This window comes from Penaeus monodon, chromosome 26 (genome assembly GCF_015228065.2).
Source record: "Penaeus monodon isolate SGIC_2016 chromosome 26, NSTDA_Pmon_1, whole genome shotgun sequence".
Classification (NCBI taxonomy): Eukaryota; Metazoa; Arthropoda; class Malacostraca; order Decapoda; family Penaeidae; genus Penaeus; species Penaeus monodon.
Genome location: NC_051411.1, coordinates 10,544,670 through 10,572,655, shown reverse-complemented (window position 1 = coordinate 10,572,655; position 27,986 = coordinate 10,544,670). Strand labels below are relative to the sequence as shown.

Genomic DNA, 27,986 nt, shown 5'->3' with positions numbered 1-27,986 from the left:
CAATTTGTAGTCCAAAAAAGGCTGTTCCACAAACTTGATCATTTTATGACCATGATCAGTGGCAAAGATCTTTGTCCTGTTTTTACAAGTTTCACTTTGGGATATTCACACCCTGAGAATGACATGAGCAAAAAACAAAATAATCATTTATTGTTTAAAATAACATCAGAGATATTACAAACCAGTATATGTAATAGGTCCTCTTCATGAAAGGATAATAAACAATTTGGAGATCGCAAAGAACACATTAAATCTTTAAAATACTTCATGTGATTGACGCTATTAATGCATTAGACTTTTACAGCTCAGATTTCAGGTAATGTGAATTGGCTAATTTTGAGAACAGCAGCTTGCAAAAGGTGATCATGGTCATTCTTGCAACAGTTATTTTGTGGAAATCAGCTTACCCCTGTAACATTTGGGATCTTAAAAAACTGAACTCTTCTATAAAGCCCCACATTAGTATATATACTATTACTAATATGTTTAGTTCCCCCCACCCCCCTTTTCCTCCCTTCTTGTTGTCATGGGGGTTCAAGGTTAGGGTTCACCTTTACCTTGGTCCTCAGCCCTCCCCTCAACTAATTTTGCATGGTCTTTTCTTCATCTCCTTGTTATATCCATTTATCCTAATTGTTAACTCATTTATGTCATTTTTGCCAAAATACAATATCACAATACTCTTTACTGTCTTAAACTCCTTCCTCTTCTAAAACCTTTTTCCTTTTGCTATACCTCATCAGCTCCCCTCTCTACACTTTTCACTCCCATACTACCCTCTAGTATGTTCAACCTGTAACTTTACCCTTATCATTGACTCATTCCTAATCTTTTTTGCTACTCTACTTTACCATAGTGCCATATGACCTTTGATGTCATATAGCACTTCCTTACCTTATTCTCATAAGGACACATACTTTTACATCTTCAATCAAAAATCAACTTGGAAATCAAGAGAGAGAGAGAGAAAAAAAAAAAGGGAAGTAAAATGCAAATGATTGTGATAAGGTTTATTAACTATACACTATACATATTATTTGCAAAAACAATTAAACTATTGACTGGATATTTAGAAAGAAATTTACCCCACAGTTTTTAAAATCTAATAATCTAACTTTATATCCAGATGATCTTTGCAAAATCATGGAATCAAGATTTAAACCCAAAATATATGAATCACATCTGCATCTTTGAAAATTTCTTTGGCAGAGACATATATACAAAACCACTCGTTACAGTTTCTATGTGTCAAATCACTTTGAAAACCAAACCAAACCAACTAGTTTTGTAATCTATGTTTTTTTTTTACACAATCAGGTGAATAATATAAGGCTGTAAATATATTCATTACAACACAGAATGTTTAATCAGTCTCAACAATGGTAATGATGAATGCTAATTATGCAATCAACAATATTGAAAATCAAAACAAGTTTGGTAACTAAAAAATGTAAACAATAGTTGGGTAACATATTAGCTAATTTTCATTCAACCTTTCATTGCAACCTGGATTCAACTCCCCATCATTTTATCAACATGACAAATCACAGAGGTCAAAAGTTTGAAATTCGCATGGGAGTGAAATGCATCTAGTAAACAAATCTAAGTGTAGCAACACAGAGTCACATCAAAACAACTTGATTGGTAAAATCTCATTCACAGTGCCTGCTCCCCCTCTTTCTCTTTATTTGCAGATCTGTTGACCTTTCCTTTTTCCTTGGATATAGATAGGTTCGAAAAGGACACTTTCAACGTGTCAGGCTGTAGACCTCCAACTCGTGCTAGGTTACGTTAGGATGCGGCCGAGGCTCCAGTCAACAATCTTTTACACAGGAAAAAACAACTATTGTACATTTTATAAATTACATTATACTCTGCACATTTTCTCTTCACAAATATTGAAATATTCAACCATTACAGACTATATTTGGAATACCCTATGCATAGCAAAAAATAGTTCATTGGCTAGATAACTACAAACTAATCCGAGTGAAGTCCTAAAGCAACAACACTGCACATATCATTACAATGTAACTTTCATCACAAATATCTAATATAGTATTGAATATGGCCATGATGCTCAAGCTTTTGACATGACATACACATAATATAAAGAAATCATACTTGTAACATGGCACACCACGAGAACAGTAGAGTAATTCAAGTATCACATTTTTTAAAATAGAAGCAAAAACATATGATCTCTCTGAAAACTCAAAATACCTTGACGTCCTCAATCATCATATGTATTGCCTTACTGCACCATGATAAGCTACAACATGAACTAGCATACAGGAACATGGTAGGTATAGATAACAATATGAGCAGACACAGAGGAGAGAAAAAACTGTCCAGAGAACACTGATTAAAACCATCAGTAGTCACAACTTCAGTAACAACTCAGATATTATGCTTACGTTTTTCTGAAATCCCGAGGGATGTTTGTCTCACTGACTCCCCAACTACCCAAACAGTATAGCATTGGGGGTTTTATAACAACATTCAGCAAATAAATTGTATTGAACTATCTACTCAACCTAATCTAAAAATATTTATCACTTTTTACAATTCATGGTATTTTAACCTTACTGGACAACACAAAGACCTGAGGCACGATATGCACCAGATAATCAGTAATGCCCACCAAAACAAAAATATATAAGTATATATATATATAAAAAAAATAAAAATGTAGAATATAATGCAGATTACATGAGTAACCAAAAGGCTAAATAGAATGCCAACAAACACAAAAATAGGATGATTTTATACATTATCATGACCCTCCTTTTCCATAGCAACACTACTGATGGCAATTTCTTCATCAACTCAAAAATAGAGCTTTTACACCTGAAGACAAAACTGAGTAAATCTCTATCCCTTATGCTGACTGCTGCAATGTACAAACAACTGCCTGTATTGATTATCACTCAGAATGTACTATTCACAACATTCATACAACAAAGAATATAATCTTTTTACAACTGCAAGTTCGTTTGTTGGATTTATATATTTTTTCCAACTTGTGTAAATAATCACATCTATGGTCTCCCTTAATTAACTTTTATATCAATCTCTTTCATTTATTTTTGTGAACAGCCTGATGTTTCAAAATTACACAGTAAAACTCTACAAACTACATAGACAAAAATGTTACACACAAGAAAATTCCACCAATTTCCCTTTCATATTTTTGTGTTTCTTTTCTCAGGTTTTATACATTCATTGTGTGGTTATAAAAACAGTTTCAATACAAAGTGCAAATTAGTGTATTTACCAACTGAAATCCCTTATTTATTTCATTGCTATACAATGTACACAGTGTATCTCCCCCATGGTTCTGCAATAAAACTTCTATATTCAGTGAAACGTAAAACTCACTCAGCAGATGGGAAGGTGATCTAGCATAACACACGTATCAAACTGAATGCCCACTATAGATGTATTAAGATACATAAGAATAGAAAAAGAAAAAGAAAATCAAATGACTAGATAAGAACTTTTTTTCATAATATCATTACAGTTGATGACTTAGCACTGCTTTACAGAACCTTAGGAAAATAACTCGGATAAAGAATTTTGACATCATACTGAGAACCTATAAAGGAAACCTAATAACGTATCCTTATATTTACATACATAAAAAAAAATAGGGATTGTAGTTTATTAACTATTTCAAAAATATTTGGCTTTTCACAAAACATTTACAGTTCCCCTGAATGCCATGTGATAAACATTATAGTTATAAGAGAAAAAGAAATGAACATGTTCTGCTGCTTTTCACGTATTCTGAAGAGGGGGGGGAAAAAAAAAAAAAAAAAAAAAAAAATCGCATTTACATCTCTGGTACTTGTTTTCTGAAGTAACTATAGAAGAAAGTATGTCACTGCTTCATTACATTACAAAGTACAATTTGGCATCAGAATATATCATCCAAGAACAGGAAGGAATAAACAGAAAAAGAAAGAAAAATGGGGAAAGAGACACACATACAGACACACACACATACACACACACACACACACACACACACACACACACACACACACACACACACACACACACACACACACACACACACACACACACACACACACACACACACACACACAAAATCATGAACACAGAACCCATGTTTAAATATCACTACATTCCTAAACAGTATTTAAAGCTTCAAACTTTTAGCTGCTGAGTCTTTCTTATAAGCAAAAGCAAAAAAAAAAATAAAATAAAATAAAAGCAAGCAAGCTAAGACACTATAAAAAAGGAAGCTACCATACAACATACAGCCTGAGACTCAAAAGACAAAAGATAAACCAATGAAAAAAAACACTACGAAAGAAGACAAAAGAAAAGAAAGAAAGAAAAAGAAAAAGAAAAAAGCAAATATATGGCACATACCAATAACCTTTAACAAATGAACAAGCAAAGGTTCCAAAGGGAATCTGATGGAAGGTATTCTATAAATCTTCTGTAAATTATGAGGCCTGCAAGCACGGCCTTCACTCCCAGTCTTGGAACTGACATAACTTACTCCTTGGCACAAAAGAAACTGTGTGTGTGTGTGTGTGTGTGTGTGTGTGTGTGTGTGTGTGTGTGTGTGTGTGTGTGTATGTGCTTGTGGTGTGTTTTGTTTTTTGTTGTTGTGGTTTTGTGGTGTTGGTGTGTGTGGTTGTGTGTGTGTGTGTGTGTGTGTGGTGTGTGTGTGTTGTGTGTGTGTTGTGTGTGTTGTGTGTGTGGTGGTGTTGTGTGGTGTGTGTGGCGTGTGTTGTGTGTGTGGTGTGTGTGTGCTTGTGTGTGGGGTGGTGTGTTGTGTGTGTGTGTGTGTGTGTGTGTGTGTGTGTGTGTGTGAGTGATGTGTGTGTGTGTGTGTGTGTGTGTGTGTGTGATGTGTGTGTGTGTGTTGTGTGTTGTATGTATGTGCTTGTGTGTGTGTCCGTGTATGTGCCTGTGTGTGTGCCCTTGTGTTTATATGTAATCCTGTGTTTTTGCATGTGTGCGTATCCTAGTGCCTTGAGTGTTTGTGTATGAATAAATGTGCATCCACATGACCATAATTGCAAAGGGCATTTTTGTGTGACACTAAGTGAGGAAGGTGAGTGTGAAATGTACTCACGTGAGTGAATTTGCCTGCATCTGTATGAGTACATGCAAGTTCACATGAAAGTGCTGCTGTCTTTAAATCATGCTACCAAGTGACCTTCTATTCTGAAAACATCCTTTCAGGAACAATAAACATATATTAATGCAATAGAACCTCTACCTAGCTAAAGAAGAAAATAACTTTTAACCCTCTCTGTGCAAATTCTTCTGGTATATCAAACAATAATGATAATTTATGTATTATATAAAAAATATATATACGTTTTCACTCTAAAAGATAAATCTCATAATCATGAAGTATATACATAGTTTTGGACATTGAAATATGTGACATATTTCTACGCTGTATTTCATATCATGAGGGAACCAAAAACTAATATATATTGAGATGACAACTAGTGAGCATGAAACAATTATTGCACAAATCTGTTTAACTTCTTGGGGATAATAATTCAAGACAGAACCATGTAACTGGTCTACCTTTTGGCAACCAAAAACTGACTGATAATGAGCAACATGAATACTAATATTTACATTCTAAAACAACATTAATCTTAAATGACACTAGAAACCCCTACCTGTAACAGTTAGGGGTGGAAAAAAAAGAAAAAGGAAAGAAAAAGAAGAAGAAGAAAAAATTTATATATATATATATATATATATATATATATATATATATATATATATATATATATATATATATATATATTCAAATAGCTTCTGCACTGAATGGGTTAAATAGCTGAACTCTTTCTTCCCTACATTTTAAAACTGAACTGATTGGAATATCATAAATTGTTTTTTATTTAGCTATCAATCTATCAAGCAATATAGGAAAGCAAATCATAAAAATGTTTCTAATTATGATAATCAAAAGAGGCATTCACACTAATAAAGCAATAATATAAACTAATTAGCTTACACTAACTTAAAAATATTGTCATGTAAATACATAGTAACAAAATGGTGTGAAAGTTTCCATTTCTTTGGTTAAAAAAGGAAAATCTAGAGAGAGAGAGAGAGAGAGAGAGAGAGAGAGAGAGAGAGAGAGAGAGAGAGAGAGAGAGAGAGAGAGAGAGAGAGAGAGAGAGAGAGAGAGAGAGAGAGAGAGAGAGAGAGAGAGAGAGAGAAAGGATAAACAAAGAAGAAATATTTATGTACTGAACCAGACTCTGGGCATTGTGACACCAAAATCTTCTCTTCAAAACTTGAAAATACTAAACGATGAAGGGAAAACCTGCAAAATCAAAGGGAGAACTTGCAACTCCAGTTCTGGTGGAGAGTCAAGATGCGAGACATTTCCACACTATAGCAGTCCCTTTCCCAGACAGGCAAGACGTTAAAGCATATGGGATAAATGGCATAAAATGTGTATATATCCACTTCATCATTGTGATTCCTTATGAGGACCTGATTTGAGGCAGTTTTTACACACCTTTGGGGAAGCAATGAACATCGACTTGAGTCTGACCAATAATGACAGTCTACATAACTGCTGCAATATATGGAAAGTGTAGAACATAGAGTGTAGTGTATAATACAGGATGTAGAATATTAACGGCAGAAACAAAGAATAAAAAAATTAGAATAATGGACAGAAAATGTCAGGTTTTGGATTGCTCTGTATATACAGTGTATGGTACTTACATGCACATGCTGAAATGCACTCACACTGAAATTTATTCACAAACAGGCAAAGACTATTGTATATAAACTGATGTTCACCTGTATAACTAAATAGTCATTAAAGAAGGAAACTAAATGCTCAGTGTTTATAAGAAATAAGTCCTTGACTCCCTATATAATACAGCATCATTGCTTTGACCATCTTTAACAATTCTTTCATTTCCAAAATAGCCCACTGTATTTCAACACAGAATTTCAAAACATGTCATCTTTAAAAATATCATACAAATGAATTCACTGAAACAAACTGCCCATTGGTGATATTTGTAATGAGCAGACTGCTCTTTGAACTCGAGGCACACACACCACTGAAGAAATCCAATGAAGTAATCATTAACATTTTTACAATACTGTGCTTCCTTCTTTTGTGATATGTTTACTGTTCCTTTATACCTTTTTTTTTCTGTAATGGTTTCTGCAAGGTGCTTCAAAGCAGCTACACTGAAACCCTTAACTTGAAAAATAGTGACGGCTGTGTGCACATGTGATATGATTGCCTCTTCTCAACCTTTTGGTGTCTATTGCACATATGACAACCTTATACAAAGAACTGGGTGCATTATGAGATCCTTTAGTCATCACACTCTGAAACACTGGTTTGTTTCCTTGGACAAAAACTCACCTCTACAACCAGACAAACAATCAAACATATAAGTTATAAATGCTGCAACAGCTGGGGGTGATGACACCTGTTTCTGAAGCATATCATTTGAAGTTCTGGAGATGACTTTACACTTAAAATACATGCTTAATCTCTGAAAGACACAAGTACCGTACTCAAAGTGTGTTTGTGTGTGTGGTCACGTGTATATGCACGGGTGCATCTGTGCATTGAGGATATTTACATCTACATGTATGCCTGTATGAGTGCACAGGGTACATCTACGTGCGTGTTTAAGTATGTATGTCTGTGTATGTGTGGGTGTGCACATTACACACATGTGCAAGCACTTGTGTGTGCATAGACACAGATACAACTTCAAGCATCCACACAATCAAAGTCCTTTATAAATGTTTGACTTGAATGTTGTCAAGCTGCTGCCCACATAAAAGAAATGCAAATGTATCAGCACCATACTTATCTACATGACAAGGGACATGGAAGTGTTCTTTTCAGATACTTTCAGTTTGAAAAAAGGTAGGTTACCAGCACTTGCAATTACAAATATTATGCTTCTTTCAATATTCTAATGAAAAAGAAAAGAAAAGAAACATTACATGTAATTCATAAAAATAATGATGAACAATATTCTCAAAAAATGAATAATAAATATGACATACAGTGACAAAAGTAATAAAAACAATAATAATAACAGTAGGAACATAATGATAACAATGTATAATACTCATTCTTTAAAGCAATCCCTTAACTAGCACCAAAAAAGGTAGCATTCAAATACAAGTTTCACTATTTACTATGTATGGTCAGCTTATGACCGTTACCTTGCTTTTTGTCTTACTGCATGTAATCATTAGTTTAAAAGCAATTAAAATACTTTGATAATTTTGTACTCTTTTGCAAAAGCCCTTTTCTATCTTTCTCTTCATCAAATACCTTGACAATTATATATATATGATGACATATATATATATTCATATAAATAAAATATAATGGGATACCAAATGGACAGGGATTATTAATGTAAAAATGGTAACATTCACCAAATTCTCTCCAATTCATAAACTATATGTTATCATCAGCAGTGCTCTCCTCAACATCACTGAACACATAATGACAATGTATCTCGACTATTGCTGAGGTACTGTAAACCTTGAGAAATAATATGTAACTCCCACAATTATGTATGTCCTAGAGAATCGTCAGATTAAGTACTCCAAATCAGAGTTCTATCTACTGTCATAACTGGACAAGATTGAAAAGGCCATAAAAAAAGGAGAGAAAAAAAAGGAGAAAGATGAAAGGAAAAGAATTGGGTAGAGAGAGAGAGAGAGAGAGAGAGAGAGAGAGAGAGAGAGAGAGAGAGAGAGAGAGAGAGAGAGAGAGAGAGAGAGAGAGAGAGAGAGAGAGAGAGAGAGAGAGAGAGAGAGAGAGAGAGAGAGAGAGAGAGAGAATACATATGGCTAGCTATCACTGTGGATGGATTTATCTCAGTTTCAAATTCATGAAGCTAACAAAATAATAATAATAATAATAAAAAAAAAATACAAAGAGCTATTTCTTAAAATGCTTCTGTGTCTTGAGTATACTGATCCTAGAACTTACATGAGTACATTTCTCAAATGACGGATTCACAGGTACTTGGACTAGACATCTGACCAACACTGTCAAATAAGGCATGCTAATATGACACTACTTTGCAATAAGATCTCAAAGATCTATTAAGCCATTACAATATCAGTTTATATTACTATATGAATCTGGCTTCCCTAACATAATATTGGTATGGATGAGAACTTCTGACCACTTTCAGTGATCTGCCTATCTCACACCTGTTTTAAATTCTATTACATCCCTAATTAAACTAGCATTCAACTTTATTCATAATGCCCAGTGTTATTAGTTAATTGTATATCTCTGCTGAGTGCACAGATAACTAGTGAGACACTGATATCTAATATGCTAGTGTTCTATTCTTCAATATACTCCATGAAAACACATACACATGAAAGCATTCCCACACTCTCATGAGGATCCCTTTCTGCTTGTTCTACACTAAAAAACAATTGACTGAATTATGGCAAGTCTTCACTCTGTCCTTCCATGTCCCTTTCAATATAAAGAAAAAAGTAAACAATGATAATAACACATAAAATAAAATAAAACTGCTAAACACATACATAAAAAAAGGAAAAAAATACAAGCAAAACTTCTTTTCTAAAACAGAACTGGCCATTATAATGAGGTTGTATTATCACAAAATATTTCAGGTCTCGGTTTCAGAAACTTTTTCCTAAAATTTCTCGAAACCTTCACCAATGTCTGTCCCTACATGAAAATGCACACATCACTTGAATCAGGAAGCTCTTGCATGAGCTGCGGATTGGGAAGCCTCGGCAGTGTTTGGTTGTGTGGCAAGGCTTTAAGAGGATAAATTCCCCTTCTTTGCCCTCTCCAACTGCTGCTTCAACTGCCGCACTTCCTCTTCCAGCTCTCCACATCTCTGTCTTAGCTGCTGTGTTTCACTGGGCTCTGAGAAAAAAAAAACAAAAAAATAAGGTGAGGTGGTAACTAATGCCAAGTTAAAGTTATCTCAACCAGTATGCTATCTAATACTAAGTCAAACTCACTACTACCAAACAATACAACATACTGTAGTTTTTCTAAAATAGATAAATTAAAGAGCTTATCAATCTTCTGTTAATGAATACCTAGTTAAATTCATCACTGTCAAAATCTTGATTAATCTGAGTCTTCCAATGAGAGGAAAAGATATGAAATACTAACTTAACATTATTGCTACAAAACACAATATCAGCATGTGTTTATATCTTACTACACAGATATCTTAAGTGAAATACAAAAATGTGAAACTTTCATGATGTATCATGAATAAACTCCATAAACCAATATCCAGTTAAAATAAAATACAGAAGGGAATTCCTGTACCCTCTGGCTGCGGTAAAATGGTGAAGACCCCCTCTGTATCCCTCTTTAAAAGAAGTCTTGGTATCCACACTTGGGTGGGCACAGACCCTGGAGATGTTATATTTGCAGGAACTCTATCCTCTGTCAGATGCAGGCCAATTCGCTCAACCAGCACCTGTGGCAAAAGGCAAGTACTATACCAAAATCCTCCAGGAGAAATTTTGTGTACATATATCCCATATGCTTCCACAGTAAATGGCATGATGAGTCTTGTTTTGAGTTCATAATATTTGATTTGTAATATAATTTCAATGCAGAACATAAAATGCTTCCAGTCATTCAAGTAAAATGTAACTACCTTCATGGGTAAAGGTTGTGGTATGATTTCATCTTCTATGAGGTCAATGAGGCCCGTGACAGTGCTCATCAAAAGTCCCAGACTGAGGTCAGTCACATGACCCTCCAGAGAAGGTCGTACCACTACAGGCAAAGTTGCACCTGAGATGCCTCTTGTCTCTTCCTCTGTGGGATTGGCAACAACTTTGGCATCTAAACGCATCTTCAGACAGCATGGCTCTGCTGCGGCGAGGGAATCCGACCATCCACGGCAACGACTGCTGAACTTGGTCTGGAATCAAATTTGCTAGTCATTTGCAGTTCACTTATCTATATTGGATATCACAGAGGAAAAATCAAAATATCTTCATGGCTGGTAAAACATAAAGACGAAATTACTGTCTGTTCTGGATTTATAATCAAATCAAGTAAATCAAGTGTGAATATTTGTGGATGAAAAGATACATTTCTATTAATTTTCTAATAAGTAATGTTCACATTCGCATAGGATACAGTGAGTCCTAAGATACTGATGTTCCTAAGATATCTGTGCTGTAACTGATAACTAACTCTGCTGCTCCTTCTAGCATTGTGAATCGCATGATGGTTGTGAAGCAAACAGTGCTAGTGGTATAAGTGTGACTGAGAGAGTGAGATAAGAGGCCGTAATACCAGGGGTGTCATTACTGATGGATGAAATAAGGAACAGAAGCACATGAGCTTTGCTTTTGCTGTGACAAAAGAGTGAACCTTCCAAGTCATAGTGAAGTTTGGAGGGTGAACAACTGGTACTGGAAATGGCAGAGGCAAAGTGAAATAGGTTCCAGAGTTGATTCATCCTATACCTTGTGAGTTGGTTGTGGGGGATGACTGAAGAAAAAAATAACTTGTCTCATTACCATTTGTCAAAAATTCAAGGAGACAGAAACAGTTGGTAATGAGATGCAATACTAGTTAAGAAAAAAGCTATAAATAATCCTAGGGGAAGGTATCAGGCAAGATGCACTTGAAAAAGTGGATGTTTTCAAGACAAAAATAGTAGCTAAATCCTACAGAGAAAAATAAAAATCTATCTATATACACATACTTCCTTAATGCAAACTTATATATGTATATTTTCTACAATACTTTATGCAGATAAGAAAGGTAAAAACCTTCAATTAACACACATCCATACATCCATGTATAAAGGTGCATACAGATGAACATACAAATTCACATACACACACATGCATATTCACCCATAACCATACACCCACAACCACAAATACATATATGCTCAATTATATGATCCATACACGCATGCACTCATGCTCACACACACACACACACACACACACACACACACACACACACACACACACACACATCAACATCAACAACACACACATACACACTAACACAACAACTACTACACTATATATATATATACATCTAAATATCTATATATCTATATATCTATATCTATATCTTTATCTATATGTGTTATATATATATATATATATATATATATATATATATATATATATATATATATATATATACACACACACACACACACACACACACACACACATATATATACTGTATATAATATATAGCCGCACGCATGCACACACACACACATACATATAAATATAAGTATGTATACATATAATCATAGGTATGTATACATATAAGTATATTATATGTATATATATGTATAAATATATGTATGTTTATATATATATATATATATATATATATATATATATATATATATATATATACTGTATGCATATATGTATATATATTGTATACATATATGTGTATATATAAAGTATATATATGTATATGCATACACATATACATACATACATACACACACACACACACACACACACACACATACATACCTACACACACGTACTCATGCATGCACATAGACAGACAGACAGACATGCACATAGACAGACATACACACATATATGAGAGAGAGAGAGAGAGAGAGAGAGAGAGAGGAGAGAGAGAGAGAGAGAGAGAGAGAGAGAGAGAGAGAGAGAGAGAGAGAGAGAAAGAGGGGGAGAGGAGGGAGGGGGAGAGGGGAAGGATGGGAGGGGGAGGAGAGAGAGTTTGGAAAGAGAGGGGAAGAGAGGAGGAGAGGAGAAAAGAGGGGAGAGGGAGGAGAGACGAGGGGAAGGGAGAGAGGGAGAGGGAGAGGGCTAGAGGGAGAGGGAGAGAGAGAGAGAGGGGAAAAAAAAGAGAAAGAGAAAAGAAACAAAAAGAAAAAGGAAAGAAAAAGATAGAGAGAGAAAGTTTTAGGGGAGGGAAAGAGAGGAGAGAGAAAGAGAGAGGGGAAAAAAAGAGAAGAGGGGGGAAAGGAAAGAGAGGAAAAAAAAGAGACAGGAGAGATAATAGACAACCCCAATGAATACACATAGACAGACAGCCCAGACAGCCCCCCAAAAAAAGGGGGTTTTTATAGGGTTTTCAAATCCCATGTTGCCATACCCCATATTGCATGCTTTACACCCACACCCCCCCACACACAGACACACAGACAAAACGACAGACACACACCACACAAAACCACAAACACACACACACACCCCACACACACCCCAACACACCACACACACACTCACACACACAAACACACACATAACACACAAACACACCAAAACCACACACAAACAACAGAGGAAAATGAAAACCCCACAGAGGCAGCAAACACAAAAGGCACACATATATAAAAGTATTATGCTCCCATCCACAAATGAAACATCCAAAACCCCAAAACCACACCACAAAACACACACACACACAACCCCCACACACCCCCCCAAACAAAACCAAAACACACAAAAACACACACACACAAAAAAAACAACACACAAACCAAAAAATGTATCCACAAACCAAACAAAAAAGAAAAGGGGAAAAGGGGGGGAAGGAATAAAAAAACCAAAACCCCAAAGCCCGGGGGGAGAGGGGAGGGGGAGAGGGGAGGGGAAAAGAAAAAAGGAGAGAGGAGAAAAGAGAGAGCAGAGAGAGAGAGGGAGAGAGGGGTTAGAGAGGGGAGGAGAGGGGGAACAGAAGAGAGAGAGGGGAGAGAGGGGGAGGGGGGGGAGAGGGGAGAGAGAGAGAGAAGAGAGGGAGAGAGAGAGGGGAGAGAGAGAGAGAAAAGAGAAGAGAGGAGAGGGGAGAGGGGGAGAGAGAGAGAATAAAGAGAAGGGAGAGAGAGAGGGGAGAGGGAGGACGAGAGGAGAGGAGAGAGAGAGGAGAGAGAATAAAGAGGGGAAGAGGGGGAGAGAGAGAGAGAAGAGAGAAAAGAGAAAAGGGAAGAGAGAGAGAGAGAGAGAGGGGATGAGGGGGAGAAAAGAGGGGAGGAAGGAGGAGAGAGGGGAGGGAGAGGGGAGGGGAGAGGTTTTGAAGAGGAAAAGAGAGAAAAGAGGGGAAGGGGACGAGATGGGGAGAGAGAGGGGGAGAGAGAAAAGGGGAGAAAGAGAGGGGAGAGAAAAGAGAAAAAGAAAAAGAGAGAGAGAAAAAAAAGGCAAAGAGAAAGGGGGAAAAAATAAAAGAGAAAAAAAAGAAGAGAAAAGAAAAGGAAAAGGGGAAAGGAGAGAAGAAAAGAGAAAAAAAATTGGGGGAGAGAAAAAGGGGAAGGGGGAGAGAAAAAAGAAAAGAGAGAGAAAAGGCCCGAGGGAGGAGAGAGGGGGGAGGAGAGAAAAAGGAGAGAGAGAGAGGAGAGGAAAGAAAGAGGGGGAGGGGAAAAGAAAAGGAAAAAGAAAAGGGGAAAAAGAATGGGAAAAGAGAAAAGAGAAAAAGGTTTAGGAGAAAGAGAGAGAGAAAAGAAAAGAGAGAAAGATATAAAAGGAAAGAGTTTTAGAGAGAAAGAGAAAGAGCGAAAAGAGATAGGGAGAAGGGAGAAGAGAAAAAAAAAGGGGAAGAGAGAAAGAAAAATAGAAAAAAGGAAAAAAAAAGATAGAGAGAAAGGGGAAGAGAGAAAGAGAAAAGAAAAAAATGAGAGAGAGAGAGGAAAGAGGGGGAAAAGGGGAGAGAGGAGAGAGAGAAAAGGAGAGAGGGGTTTGGAGGGGGAGAGAGAGAGAAAAAGAAAAGAGAAGAGAGAAAAAGAGAGGGGAGAGAGGGGGGGAGAGGGAGGATGAAGAGGGGAAGAGAGAGGGGAGAGGGGGAAAGAGAGAGAGAGAGAGAGATGAGGAGAAAAAAAAGAGAGGAGAAAAAAGAGAGAGAAAAAAAGAAAGAGAGAAAAGAGAGAAGGGGAAAAAGGGAGAAAAGGAGAGAGAGGGGAAAAGGGGGAGAGGAGAGAGAGAAAAAACCCGGGAGAGAGAGGAGAGAGAGAGGGGGGAAAAAGGAAGAGAGAGAGAAGGGAGAGGAGAGAAGGGAGAGAGAAAAGAAAAAAAAGGGAGAAAGGGGAGAGAGGAAAAAGGGGGAGAGAAGAGAGAGGGGAAAATAAAGGAGAGAGAGAGAGAGAGAGAGAGAGAAGAAGAGAGAAAAGAGAGAGAAAAATTCCGAGGGGACGGAGAGAGAGAGAGAGAGAGAAAGGGAGAAGAGAGAGAGAAAAAAAGAGAGAGAGAGAAAAAGAGAGAGGAGGACTTTTGAGAGAGAGAGAGAAAAATGAAAAGAGAGAAAGAGGGGGAAAAGAGAGAGAGAGAGAGAGGAGAGAGAGATAAAAAAGATAAGAGAGGGGAGAGAGGGAGGGAGGGAGGGAGAGGAGAAGGAGGGGGGAGAGGGGGGGAAAATGGGAGAGAGAGGAGGAGAAAAGGGAAGAGAGGGGGGGGGGAGGGGGAAAAAGGGGGGGGAAAAGAGGGAAAAGGGGAGAGGAGAGAGGGGAAGAGAGGGGGAGAGGAGAGAGAGAAAAAGGGGGGAGACGAGAGAGAGAGAGAGAAAAAGGGGGAGAGAGAGAGAGGATGAGGAGAGAGGAAGGGGGAAAAAGGGAGGGGGAGGAGAGAAAAAGAGAGAGAGGGGGAAAAGAGGGGAGGGGGAGAGAGAGAAAAAGGGGAGGGGATGGGGGAGGGGGAGGACAGGGGAGGGGAGAAGAGAGGAGAGAGAGAGGGAGAAAAGGAGGAGAGGGGGAAAAACGAGGGGGGAGGGGGGAGGGGGGAAAGAAAAAAGAAAAAGAGGGGGAAAAAAGAAAGAGGGGGAAGAGAGAGGGGAGAGGGGGAGAGGGAGGGAGAGAGAAGAGAAGAGAGAGAGAGAGAGAGAAAAGGAAGGAAAAGAGAGGGGAGGAGAGAGAGAGACGAAAAGAGAGAGAGAAGAGAGGGGAGAGAGAGGGGAAAAGGGGGGAAAAGAGAGGGGAGGGGAAAAGGAGAGGAGAGAGAGAGAGAAGAGAGTGGAGAGAGAGAGAGAAGGGGGGGAGAGAGAAAGGGGGAAGAAGGAGAGAGAGAGAGAGAAAGGGGAGGAGGGGAAGAGAGGAGAAAAAGAGGGGGCGAGGGTGAGGATGAGGAGAGAGAAGAGAAAGAGAGAGAAAAGAAGGAGAGAGAGAAAAGAGAGCAGGGGGAGAGAGAGAGAGAGAGAGAGAAAAGAAAAAAGAGGAGAGAAAAGGGAAGAGGAGGGGGAGAGGGGAGAGGAAAAGAGGGGAGAAAAGAGAGAGAGGGGGGAGAGAGGGGGGGGAGAGAAGGAAGGAGATTGGGGGAAAAAAAAAGGAGGAGGGGGAAGAGGGGGAGGGGAGGAGAGAGGGGAGAAAAGGGGGGAGAGGAGAGAAGAAAAGGGGGAGAGAGAGGGGAGGAGAGGAGGAGAGAGGCGAGGGGAGAGGAAGAGAGGGGGAAAGAGAGGGGGATGAAGAGGGAAAAAGAGGGGGTGAGGGGGGGAGAGAAAGAAAGAAGGAAAAGGGGGGGTGAGGGGAGAGAGAGAGGGGAGAAAAGAGAAAGGGAAAAGGAGGGGAGAGGGAGAGAGACAGAGAGGAGAGAGAAAAAAGGAGAGAAAGAGGAGAGAGAGGGGGAGAGAGAGGAGGAGAGAGAGGAGAGAAAGGAATTGGGAGGAGAGAGAGGGGGGAGGGGGGAAGCGGAGGGGGGGAAAAGAAAGAGAGAGAAAAGGGAGGGGAGAAAAGGGAGGGGAGAAAAGGGAGGAGAGAAAAGGGAGGGGAGAAAAGGGGCTGAGAGAGGGGGGAGAGAGGGAAAGAAAGAGGAGAAGGAGAGAGAGAGAGAGAGGGGGAGAGGAGAGAGAGAGGAGAGAGAAAAAGGGGAGAGAGGAAAGAGAGAGAGGAAAGAGAGAGAAAAGAGAGCGAGAAAGAGAGAAAAAAAATGGGGAGGGGGAAAAGAGGGGGGAAGAGAGGGGGAGGAGAGAGAGAGAAAAGGAGAGGAGAGAGAAAGGGGGGAAGAGGGGAAAAAGGCGAGAGAGAGGGAGAGAGAGAGAAAAGGAGAAAAGGAGGAGAGAGCGAGAGCGAGAAGAAGGGGAGAGAGAGGGGGGAAAAGGGGGGGAGGGAGGGGGGGAAAAGAGAAAAAAAAACTGGAGGAAAAGAGGGGGAGAGAGGAGAGAGAGAAAATAGGGAGGGGAGGAGAGAGGAGAAGGAGGGGGAGAGAGAAGGGGGAGAGGGGGATGAGAGGGGGGAGAGAGAAAGAGAGAGAGAGAGGGAGAGGGAAGAAAAGGGGAGAGGGGGAAAAAGAGAGAGAGAGGAGAGAGAGGAGAAAAGGGAAAATGAAAATTAAAAGAGGGAGAGAGGAGAGAGAGAGAGAAAAGAGAGAGAGAGAGAAGAGAGGAGAGAGAGGGGAAGAAGAGAGAGAGAAAAAGAGAGAAAGAGAAGGAGGAGAGAGACGAGAGAAGAGGAGAAAAAGGGTAGAAAGGGGAAAAAAGGAGGGGAAAGGGGGGAGAGAGAAAAAGAGAGAGAGGAGGAGAGAAAGGAGAGAGAGAAGAGACAGAGGAAGAGAGGAAGAGAGAGAGAGGGCGGAAAAGAGAGAGAGAAAGAGAAGAAGAGAGAGAGAGGGGAGAGAGAAAAGGGGAAAAGGGAGAGAGAGGGAGAGGGGGAGAGAGAGAAAAGGAGAGAGAGAGAGAGAGGAGAGAGAGAGAGGGGGATGGAAAAGGGGGAGAGAGAAAAGGAGAGAGGAGAGAGAGAAGAGGGGATGAGAGAGGAGAGGGGGAGAGGAGAGGGAAGAGGGAGAGAGAGAGGGGAGGAGAGGGGAAAAGGAGAGGGGAAAAGAGAGAAAGGAGAGAGAAAAAAGGGGAGAGAAATGAGAGAGGAAAAGGAAGGAGAAAAAAGGGGGGGAGAGGGGGGAGAAAGGGAGACGAGAGAGAGAGAGAGAGAAGAGAGAGAAAAAGAGGAAAAATGAGAGAGAGAAAGAGAGAAAAAGGAGAAAGAGGGGAGAGAGAAAGAGGGGAGAGAGAAAGAGGGGAGAGAGGAGAAAAAAGGAGAGAGAGAAAGATGAGAGAAAAGGAGAGAGGAGAGAAAAAGGAGAGGAGAGACGAGAGAAAAGAAAGAGGAGAGAGGAAAATGAGAGAGAGGGGGAGAGAGAGAAAAAGGAGAGAGAGAGAGAAAAAGAGAGGGGAAGGGAGAGAGAGAAAAGGAGAGGGGAAAAGAGAGAGAGAGAGGGGAGATAGAGAAAAGGGGGAAATGAGAAAAGGAAAAGAGATAGAGAGGGGAGAGAGAGAGAGAGAAAAAGTGGGGAGAGAGAGGGGGAGAGAGAGAAGAGAGAAAAAATGAAAAGAGAGAGAGAGAGAGAGAGAGGGGAGAGAGAAAATACAGAGAGAAAGGAGAGAGAGAGAGAGAGGAGAGAGAAGAGGAGAAAAAAGGAGAGGAAAAAGGGGAGGATAAACGAGAGAAAAGGGGAAAAGAGAGGGGGAGAGGAGAGGAGAGAGAGAGAGGAAAAATTTGAGATGAGAGAGAGAGAAGAAAAGGGGAAAAGAGAGAGGGGAATTGGAGGGGGGGGAAAATTAGAGAGTTGAAGAGGGAGAAGAGAAATAAAGGGGAGAGAGAGAGAAGAAGAAAAATGAGGGAGAGAGAGAGAGAGAGAGAGAAAAGGAAGAGAGAGAGAGAGAGAGGAGAGGAAGAGAGAGAGAGAGAGAGAGAAAATGAGAGAGGGGAGAAAAGAGAGAGGGGAAAAAAGATAGAGAGAGAGAGAGAGAAGGGGAAGAGAGAAAATTGAGAGAGAGGTAAAAGAGAGAGGGGGGAGAGGGAGGGGGGGGGGGGGGGGAGGGAGGGGGGGAAAAAGGGGAGAGAAAAAATGAAGAAAAGGAGAGAGGGGGAGGGGAGAGAGGAGAGAGACGAGAGAGAGGAGAGAAAAAGGAAAAAAGAGAAGTTTGGGGGGAGAGAAGAGGAGAGAGAGAAAAAAGGGGAAAATATGGAGAGAGAAGAGAGGGGGAAAAGGGAAGGAAAGGGGGGGAGGAGGGGGGGAGAGAGATAGAAAAAGAAAAAGAGGAGAGGGAGAGAAAAAGGGAGAGAGAGAGAGGAGAGAGAGAGAGAGAGAGAGAGAGAAAAGAGGGAGAGAGAGATAGAGAGGAGAGAGAGGGGGGAAGAGGGGGAAAAGAGAGAGAGAGAGAGAGAGGGGGAGAGGAGGGAGAGAGAGAGAGGAGAAAAAGAGAAAAAGAAAGAGAGAGAGAGAGAGAGAGAGGGAGAGAGAGAGGGGAGAGAGGAAGAGAGAAGAAGAGGAGAGAGAGGGGAGAAAGAAGAGAGAAAAGGAGGAAAGGAGAGGGAAATGAGGATGGAGAGAAAAAGAGAGAGAGGAGAGAGAGAGAGGGAGAAGAGAGGGAGGAGAGGGAGAGAGAGGATGGGAAGGAGAGAGAGGGAAAAGAGAAAAAGGGGAGAGAGAGAAAAAGGGGAGAGAGAGGAGAGAAGAGGGGGGAGAGGGGAGGAGGGAGAGGAGAGAGAGGGGAGAGGTTTGAGAGAGAGAGGATGAGAGAGAGAGGATGAGAGAGAGAGAGAGAGAGAGGGGAGAGCGAGAGTAGAGAAAAGAGAGAGAGAGATGAGAGAGGAGAGGGGAAAAAGAGAGAAAAAAGGAGAGAGAGAGAAAACAGAAAAGAGACGAGGGGAGAATGAGAGCCCGAGGCCCGAAGAGAGAATGAGAGACAGAGATAGAGAGAGAATGAGAGACAGAGACAGAGAGAGAATGAGAGACAGAGACAGAGAGAGAATGAAAAGACGGGAGAAAAGGAGGGGGAATGAGGGGACAGAAAAACCCAGAGAGAGAATGAGAGACAGAGACAGAGAGAGAATGAGAGACAAAGACATATGGACAGACATATAGGTGGATTAGTGAAAATATGTATAGATGCGGTAGACAGAAACACAGATACACACACATACAAAAATTCTTTCTGTTACTAAGCACAAGAAGAAAGGGGGTAATTTTGCGACCATAAATTTTAATATATTTGCAAAAAAAAAAAAGGGAAAAACTAACACTGTTTTAATTTTAATAAGATGCATTGTTCACCCAATCACACTAACTAATAACAATTATATAAAAATTAAATAAAAAAAACATCCCTAGTTTATGCTGAGTGCTATAGTGTGAGTTCCTTCTATAAGCCCATCCCTTCTCCCTGCCTTGCATTATATTTGGTAATTGTGCGACATTATTTAACTCAAATATCACTCGGTGCCTTTAGTCATGATTCTTCTTGAATTTGTTACTTTTCTTTGTATATGGAATAACACAGAAAGTTTAATACTACTGTGACAGTTTCATTACCTAGCATGACAGTGGTATACTTGCTCTACAATATCCTTCTTTAGCAACCAAACAGACAAGGAAAGGTTACTAAGTGAATACAGTGTGCTTCTGCAAAGCATACTATTGTACAAGTCAATCAGACCAATAAATCACATGAAGAGGAGGGGTTTCAAAAACATTTCCTAAGTAAATCCAATTTACATGTTTAAACAACTATAAATAATCCATCATTAAACACTACTGACAAAATAAAACTTACACCCTCACCTACACCAATATCAACACCCACACACATTCACACTCTCTCATGCGCACACACAAAAAAGTAAGTAACAATGGTGAATGGTAATTTAGAGCTTTGCCATTAAAGGAAAGATATAAATTTAGTACCCCTAAAAAAGTAACTACATGCCCTGGTGACAAATGACTGTTCTTCCCAAAACAGCAATCCTCAACAAACAATATATTTTTTACCATATATTTCATGTTGGGAAAATGTGGGCTGATTCGTACATCAGCGTTAGAGCAAACTTTTTCCTTGGAGTTAGTTCTCCTTATTGAAGCCACTTGTCATACAAATTACCGGTGCTACTTAACGTTAAGATTCAAGTGATACTGTACTGTGAAAAATATTGAAACTGGAATTCATGATGACAAGGAGCAAATAATATAACAGTGAAGGCAAGGAGGAACCAGTGGACTTTTGGAGTTAAATTCCATAATAAGGGACTGATAATGAACACTTACATTTATGGGATTATAATAAACTAGTTCCTATACCTAATGTCCCACAGTACCTGCCTGATCAAAAGTATCTTAAAATACCCAGTCTTTTTCCTTGAGCAAAGAGCTAATGTAAGTGCCTCTTTGCAACCAAAGACCAGATTTTGTTCCTTTGTATTTCACCATTTTCAAGGATCTTAGTCCTCTCTCAGGGAAGGATTTATGGATATTACTCTAGCATCACTGTTTAACTTCAAATCAAATGCAATTCTATTTTGGTTTAACATCATTATTTCAGTACAGTACCACAATTCAGGAAAACAGACCTTTACCAAAATATCATTCACATATGGCTGAATATCAGTTCCAAAACAAAATATTAAAGTCAATCAAAAAGAACTATGGAAACTATGTTTTCAATGCATCTATAAAAATTATGACAGGGGTTAACTATGACTAGAATCATCTAGGAGGCATATGGTATTTTTACATAGTGCATAAAAATCACTAATAGAAATATTAATGGGTTAAAACTGTTTTTTTTTTTTTTTTTTTTTTTTACTTCTGAAAGTAAACAAAGAAACAGATAAATAACAATTCTCTAACATTCATACCAAAAGCATGCTAAAGACCAGTGCCTCTCTTAAAACTACAAAAATATTGGCCAGTTCATCTGTACAAAGTGATAAGAGGAGACAAAAACAAAAACAATGAACAGAAAGGAAAAAGGAGAAGAGAAGACAAGAGAACCAAAGAGAGAAAGAGACCGAGAGGGACAGAGAGAAAGAGAAAGAGAGAGAGAGAGAGACAAGAGAGGCCAAGAGAAGCAAAGAGTAACATGCATGGGAAACGGCGATCTCTGCACAGCACTACACTAAGCTGCACCAATAAGAGCTGATTACCTTAAGACCACCATTACAACCAGGGCGCTTCTGGTGGTCCGGGAGAACAGAGGAAGGAAAATGGTAAAAGAGTTTTGTCATTCTGTAACTGTGAGTTGAACATACTTCTTGGTTTTGACCATATTTTCTGGCTCCATAGCATTCCTTGGAAAAATGTTTAAAAATACAAATTTGTGGTTGTGGTCTGTAAAATTTTTATTCTAATACTCTAATCATCGAGAAGAAAAATATTAAAGAATTTTCCCTACAAAGCCAGTAAACATGCAAAACTGTATTCAAGCCCAAGTGTCCATTTTTAATACTATATATAAAAAATAACCTAGGATTTAAAAATTGATTGTTATGTACAAAAAAGGGGAAAAAAAATATAATAATAAAAACAATATATATATATATATATAATATATATATATATATATATATATATATATATATATATATATATAATTGTTTGTCTAGGAATAACAACCATCTGTGCTTGCCATTATTATCCTTATTTCATGCATGGTGCTGTAACGGCAAACTGCATGAAATATTTACGGGAGTATTATATTGTCAAAGAACAATTGTTTAGGAAAAACATGTAATTTTGGGGGGAGAGAAAGAAAAATGACACATAAGAAATGAAAAAGAATTTTGTGTGATTAATAATTCTTATCCAATAGAGAGAGAAAGAGAGAGGAGAGGGTGAGAGAAAATGTATCTAGTTTTTCCTGTAGAGAACCCATTCATTTCTCCTTGATTTTATAAAAATGAACTATGTACATTAAATAAATAAATAAATAATAATAAATAAATAAAATAATATAATAATATAAAAGTGTGTGTGTGTGGTGTGTTGTGTTGTGTGTGTGTGGAGTGTTGTGTGTGTGTGTGTGTGTGTGTGTGTGTGTGTGTGTGTGTGTGTGTGTGTGTGTGTGTGTGTGTGTGTGTGGTGTGTGTGTGTGTGTGTGTGTGTGTGTGTGTGTAGTGTGTGTGTGTGTGTGTGTGTGTGTGTGTGTGTGTGTGTGTGTGTGTGTGTGTGTGTGTGTGTGTGTGTGTGTGTGTGTGTGTGTGTGTGTGTGTGTTGACACAAAAATATTTAAAAAGAAGAAAAAAAAAAGGAAATGTTTAGAATCTTTGATTTATGAGCTCAGAATTCAAAGTTTAGCTGCAAGTCTCATAACATACTAGCCTAAACAAAATGAAACAGGTAGAAAACAAAACAGAAAAGTACAGAAGAATAATTAAAGATTTTTCCTTAACCCACTCATGCAGGGTTGACAAGTATTTAAATGCCATGATTTTAATAAAAAGAATTTCATTTAGAATAGATGGCTCTGCAAGGAGGCAAATACTAGTCCTATCAAATCTCACAAGTTAACCCTTTTATTTGATTTTCAGAAAGAATCTTATATTCTTTTTAAATTACATCCAGTATTGCTGATAGCATTATAATAATCATAGCATAAATAATAATAACATCTCAATAAAAAATTCAAGAAATGGGGAAATGAGGTGAGGTCACATATGGCCTACTAATTAATTTCTTGGTGGCTGAACTCTTGTGGAGCCATCTGTGTGCAACCAATACTCACAAAACTAATCTACAATGTACAGTACGTGTAACCTGCGCTGATGGGATAATTTCAAAGGTTATGAAAGTTAAATGAAGTCTTGAGATTGGTCAATGGGAACAAAATGAAGGGGTTAAGAGTCTGGACAGACAAAAGATACAAAAATATACTCTAAATACAGATAATAGACATACAAAAATGAGGAGACATAATGATAAAAAAAATATCTACACCAAAATATATACGTAGAGAAGGAGAAAATGTTAATAATGTCTGTTGGATGGTTGTTAATCTGGGCCATTTCTCTGATTAATTCTTACTCTATTGATATCTACAAAGGGAATATAACATACATCAACAAAGACCGTGTTAGGTGTCCCTGTTAAGTGTTGAAGGAAAGAGAGCTTATGTTAGGGCTACAAGTACATATCGACCAGAGGTGGAGAAAAATTAATAAACAAAGCACTATATAAAATTAATAATAATAATTAAAAAAAAAATACATATGTCATGCTATATGGAACAATGAACTTCATGCACTGAAGTGAGAACTGAGTGGATTGCTTCTTTAAAAACATCAATAATTGAATTCAAAGGAAAGAAAAAAATTGTACTCATGGAATTTATTACCAGCATCCCTCACATTAAGTACCTAATATATACACAAATTAAATCTATATCAATAGACCAAACCTTAACCTGAATTCTAAATACAAGTTCTAAATATTATTTTGCAAAAAGTATCAAAAAGCCTATCTTACTAAATGTTAACCTTAGTAATCAGAATGTTTTAAATTTCTGCTATCCTAAATATCATAACCCATAGTAACCAGTATCCAATTTTTCAAATTTATATGAAGGAAAATCCAACATAATTGAAGAAATATCTCTTTTATCTAATCTTTCATTTCTTTCTCAACTCTCTTTAATTTCCAGTATAACAATAAATATGAGCTCAGGTTGCAACAAGTAATTTTTTTTTTGTAAACCATAACAACTATCTAATTCCTTTTGAAAGAAGAGGTAAAAACATCTGATAAAAAAAATACAATAAAAGGAAAAGAAAAAAAAAGAGAGAGAGAAAAAAAAAATCTTGCATTTCTCTCTGAATTGTGTTCAGTTTACTTACACACACACAAAGAAAGTAATTTTACAAAATCTCAAATCCTTACAAAGAGTCATGCATTAAAAAATTAGAAGAAAAAAAATAAAGCTTATAAAAAAATAAAATAGAAAAAAGTACAACGATAAAAGTTTGGACACCATATAGGAAAAAAAAAAAAAAGGGCAGATGTCACACCAACCTGGAATTCATCATAGGCCATGGTATTGCATTCCTCACACACCAGGTGGCTGCACTGGACCTTAATGGCAGATTCATAACCACGGGATTCTTGGACCACTTGTAGACGACTCAGCTTAAACGTCACTACAGATATCTGTTGAGCAATGAGGAGAGGGTTTACATTATGAGAATTATCCCTTGTGCATAAATATGATGAAGAACAAAGATTTGAAAGTATTAAGGAAAGAAGAATACTGGTCACACACAAACACACACACCAAAAAATCAAACAAAAACACACACACACACACACACACACACACACACACACACACACACATATACACACTCACACACATACACACTCACACACATACACACTCACACACAAACACACCACACACACATACACACACAAAACAACACACACACACACACACACACACACACACACACACACACACACACACCACACACGAATGACAGGTATCATGAGAGCAATTCAAGGACCTAAGACCAAAAACTCACAACTTGTCTGCATAAGCTGAGTGCCACAAAAGAAAAGTCATAGCTTTCATATTATCTTCAGGCATGACATGTACAGGTTAAATTCATGAACATTTCAAACCTGATTAGACTAAGAAAACAAATGCTTTCTGCTATAAGCTAGTGCCAATAATCGAAAATGTTCTAGCTTTCATATCTGTTATCTCAGGCATGACATGTCTTTAGGTCTTCTAACTTCTGAAAATTGACTTTATATATTCATTATCAGGCCACTGAACAGCATTTGTATGTGGTGTGTCAAACTCTATATTAGTATGAGCTACAATGATCCTAAATCATAAGGTGTGAACTCTGCTATGTATGTATGGTATCATCTTGCATATTATGTAAACTAATGGTGTGTATAGTTCATGCTATGAGTATGATGCTTATATAAATCAGTTTAATGTGGTGTGATTATCAAATGATACATGATATAAATTGTGTGTTATGATATAACTTATGAGTCAGACAAAAATGCATAATGGGTTAGAACAACTAATATAAGAACTCAATCTGTTGTCATAGGAGGAAGATGCTCAGTCAGACTTAAGAAATTTCGTGAAGGTTGGATGAAATACATAAGTTTAGTTTCATTCACAGTTGGTGATCTCAGTCCTTTGTATCTTTGGATAGAGTTAGGACCAAACAAGTTTCATATTGTGTTCATAGCTATGTTGGCATTTTAACTAACAGCAACTGCTAATATTAAGGAACTCAAATCTGGGGCTGCCATCTGTTTAAGAAATTTTGGTTCATCTGCACCAAATGTCAAATTTATAAAAAGTGGGAATGATGTCTATACAAACCTTTCCATAGCTGTCTTCACTTCATATATGACATCCACAAGAACAAAGAAATCTTTCCCTTCCTCATGGCTCTAATTCACTCCATTATATGCTCAACTGGAAGATTCTTTGTCATACTTTGTCATCATAATCATATACCAATAAATGCTAGGGCACAGGGGTCAGGCTGTCCATTAAAGAACCCATCAGAAAGGGAGAATTCTTACTGATTCTTCCAAAACACAAACTCATTCCTAACCTTTCCTTGTCAGTGTCAAAGATCCCTTCCTAATGTACAGGAAACATAGGAACTGAACTGTGTAAAAGACTGAAGGATAATGCTGAAGGACAGGTGTACTTACATCTAAAGCCAGTAGACAAAAGTGGCATCAACTGAGTGCTGGATAGTTGCAACGAGGGGGATGAGAGCTTGATAATAAACCTAATTCATTACAGTTATACCAGTCCATTAACATATAGCATTAACATATGAATTAACCACCAATCTGTACTAGTATGTTTTTTTTTAATACAGTTATATTGCCTGATGGTAATCTTTTAATATATTACTAAGTCAAAGTACTCTGTATCTTTAGAAAAAAATCTTTGTGGTCTAAAATTTATCTTTGCTTCTTAATATGACACAGCAACTAACATCATACACTTTCAACAATATCATATGCACCAATGCAACTGAAATTAGCATTTGGGTCAAGTGCATTTATTTAGAGCTGATGTTAAAATTTAACTTTTCTGACATAAATACCAGGTGGTATCTGGGTACAACCTGTACTCAGAAATAACCTTCGTAAATACAATATAGAAGAATAACAATAACAATAATGGCATAAGAATGCTTACCTCCTATAAGATGTTGTAGTGCCTCATTTTGCTTTATAATACATTAACTAAAAGAAGGTCTACAACTATCAGTTCATTTTTCTTTAATGATCCTATTTCACATGATGAACAAGAAATTCAAATTCATTAATTAATAAATGGTTATTCTAAAAACATTATAACACAAGAACCTACACAAGACATCTATTTCGTCTAATTTCCTTTCCAAAATAACAAAATACTGAGGGGAAGGTAGGTATGGTCTCTCTCCTTCCACACTCTGAATGAAAAGGTCGTTTTGATGAGAAAACAAATGATTTTAAGAAAAATAGCAATCAATTCAGAACTCTGACTATTTGTTCTTGTTGCATCTGTGTTTCTTCTCCTTCCTATTTTACTAAGGATCCAGGCAGGGGTCTAACAAAAAGATTATATGGGGAACACTGAAACTTGTACTTTGATGCATTCATTAAATCTTTAGGTGTTTCATTTTCCCTCAACTCGAAATGCTTCTGGGTTTGGACTTTAGGCAAGATGATGCTGACCATTTCGGCACAAAGTTTTACTGAATCTTGGTATGAACATAGTTTAACTGCACACCTGCCACCTCTACATTGGAAAGATATGACTATGTCATTTTTAGCAGTTTTCTTTTTATCCACATATGTGATATTCTAAGTGTTACCAAGTTGCTAGACTTAATACACAGGCTCCTTTTTATTACCTAAAAATATTAGGCTTCACCCCTTTGTGGGAGGTCATTCACTTCCAATAGTGAGCAAGTCTTTATTGGATCTAATTAACAATATCTGGTTAGTCTATGATACAAAAAGCCCCAAAATTTCCCTTCAGATTTGTTTTGAAAATTTGGTTACCACTTCTTAAGAGAGTATGTAAATACTGTACTCACAAAAAAAGAGAACCAAAGACTTCATTATTGTGTCAAAAGAACTAAAAATTGACTTATCAATTCCAGTACTCTTAGGTCTATGAGATCATAATAGCAAAGGAGCAAGGGAGCAAAAGATACTGTGAGTTTGAGAAGAAGGCTTTAAAGAAGTGATGCATATGA

The 27,986-nt window shown here is 37.9% G+C and overlaps 1 protein-coding gene across 2 annotated transcripts in view; it reads right to left on the bottom strand.

Annotated features, from left to right (window-relative positions):
- Window positions 1-8,838: 8,838 nt before the first annotated feature.
- Window positions 8,839-27,986, bottom strand: part of LOC119589908 (UHRF1-binding protein 1-like) — a 44,582-nt gene continuing 25,434 nt past the window's right edge. For both annotated transcript variants that reach the window (XM_037938554.1, XM_037938555.1), the window contains 4 exons: window positions 24,760-24,894; window positions 10,695-10,964; window positions 10,358-10,511; window positions 8,839-9,940 (listed from right to left, as the gene is read on the bottom strand). In XM_037938554.1, coding sequence (XP_037794482.1) covers window positions 9,831-9,940; window positions 10,358-10,511; window positions 10,695-10,964; window positions 24,760-24,894 — 669 coding nt within the window. In that variant the 3' untranslated portion in view covers window positions 8,839-9,830. The remainder of the gene's footprint in view (window positions 9,941-10,357; window positions 10,512-10,694; window positions 10,965-24,759; window positions 24,895-27,986) is intronic.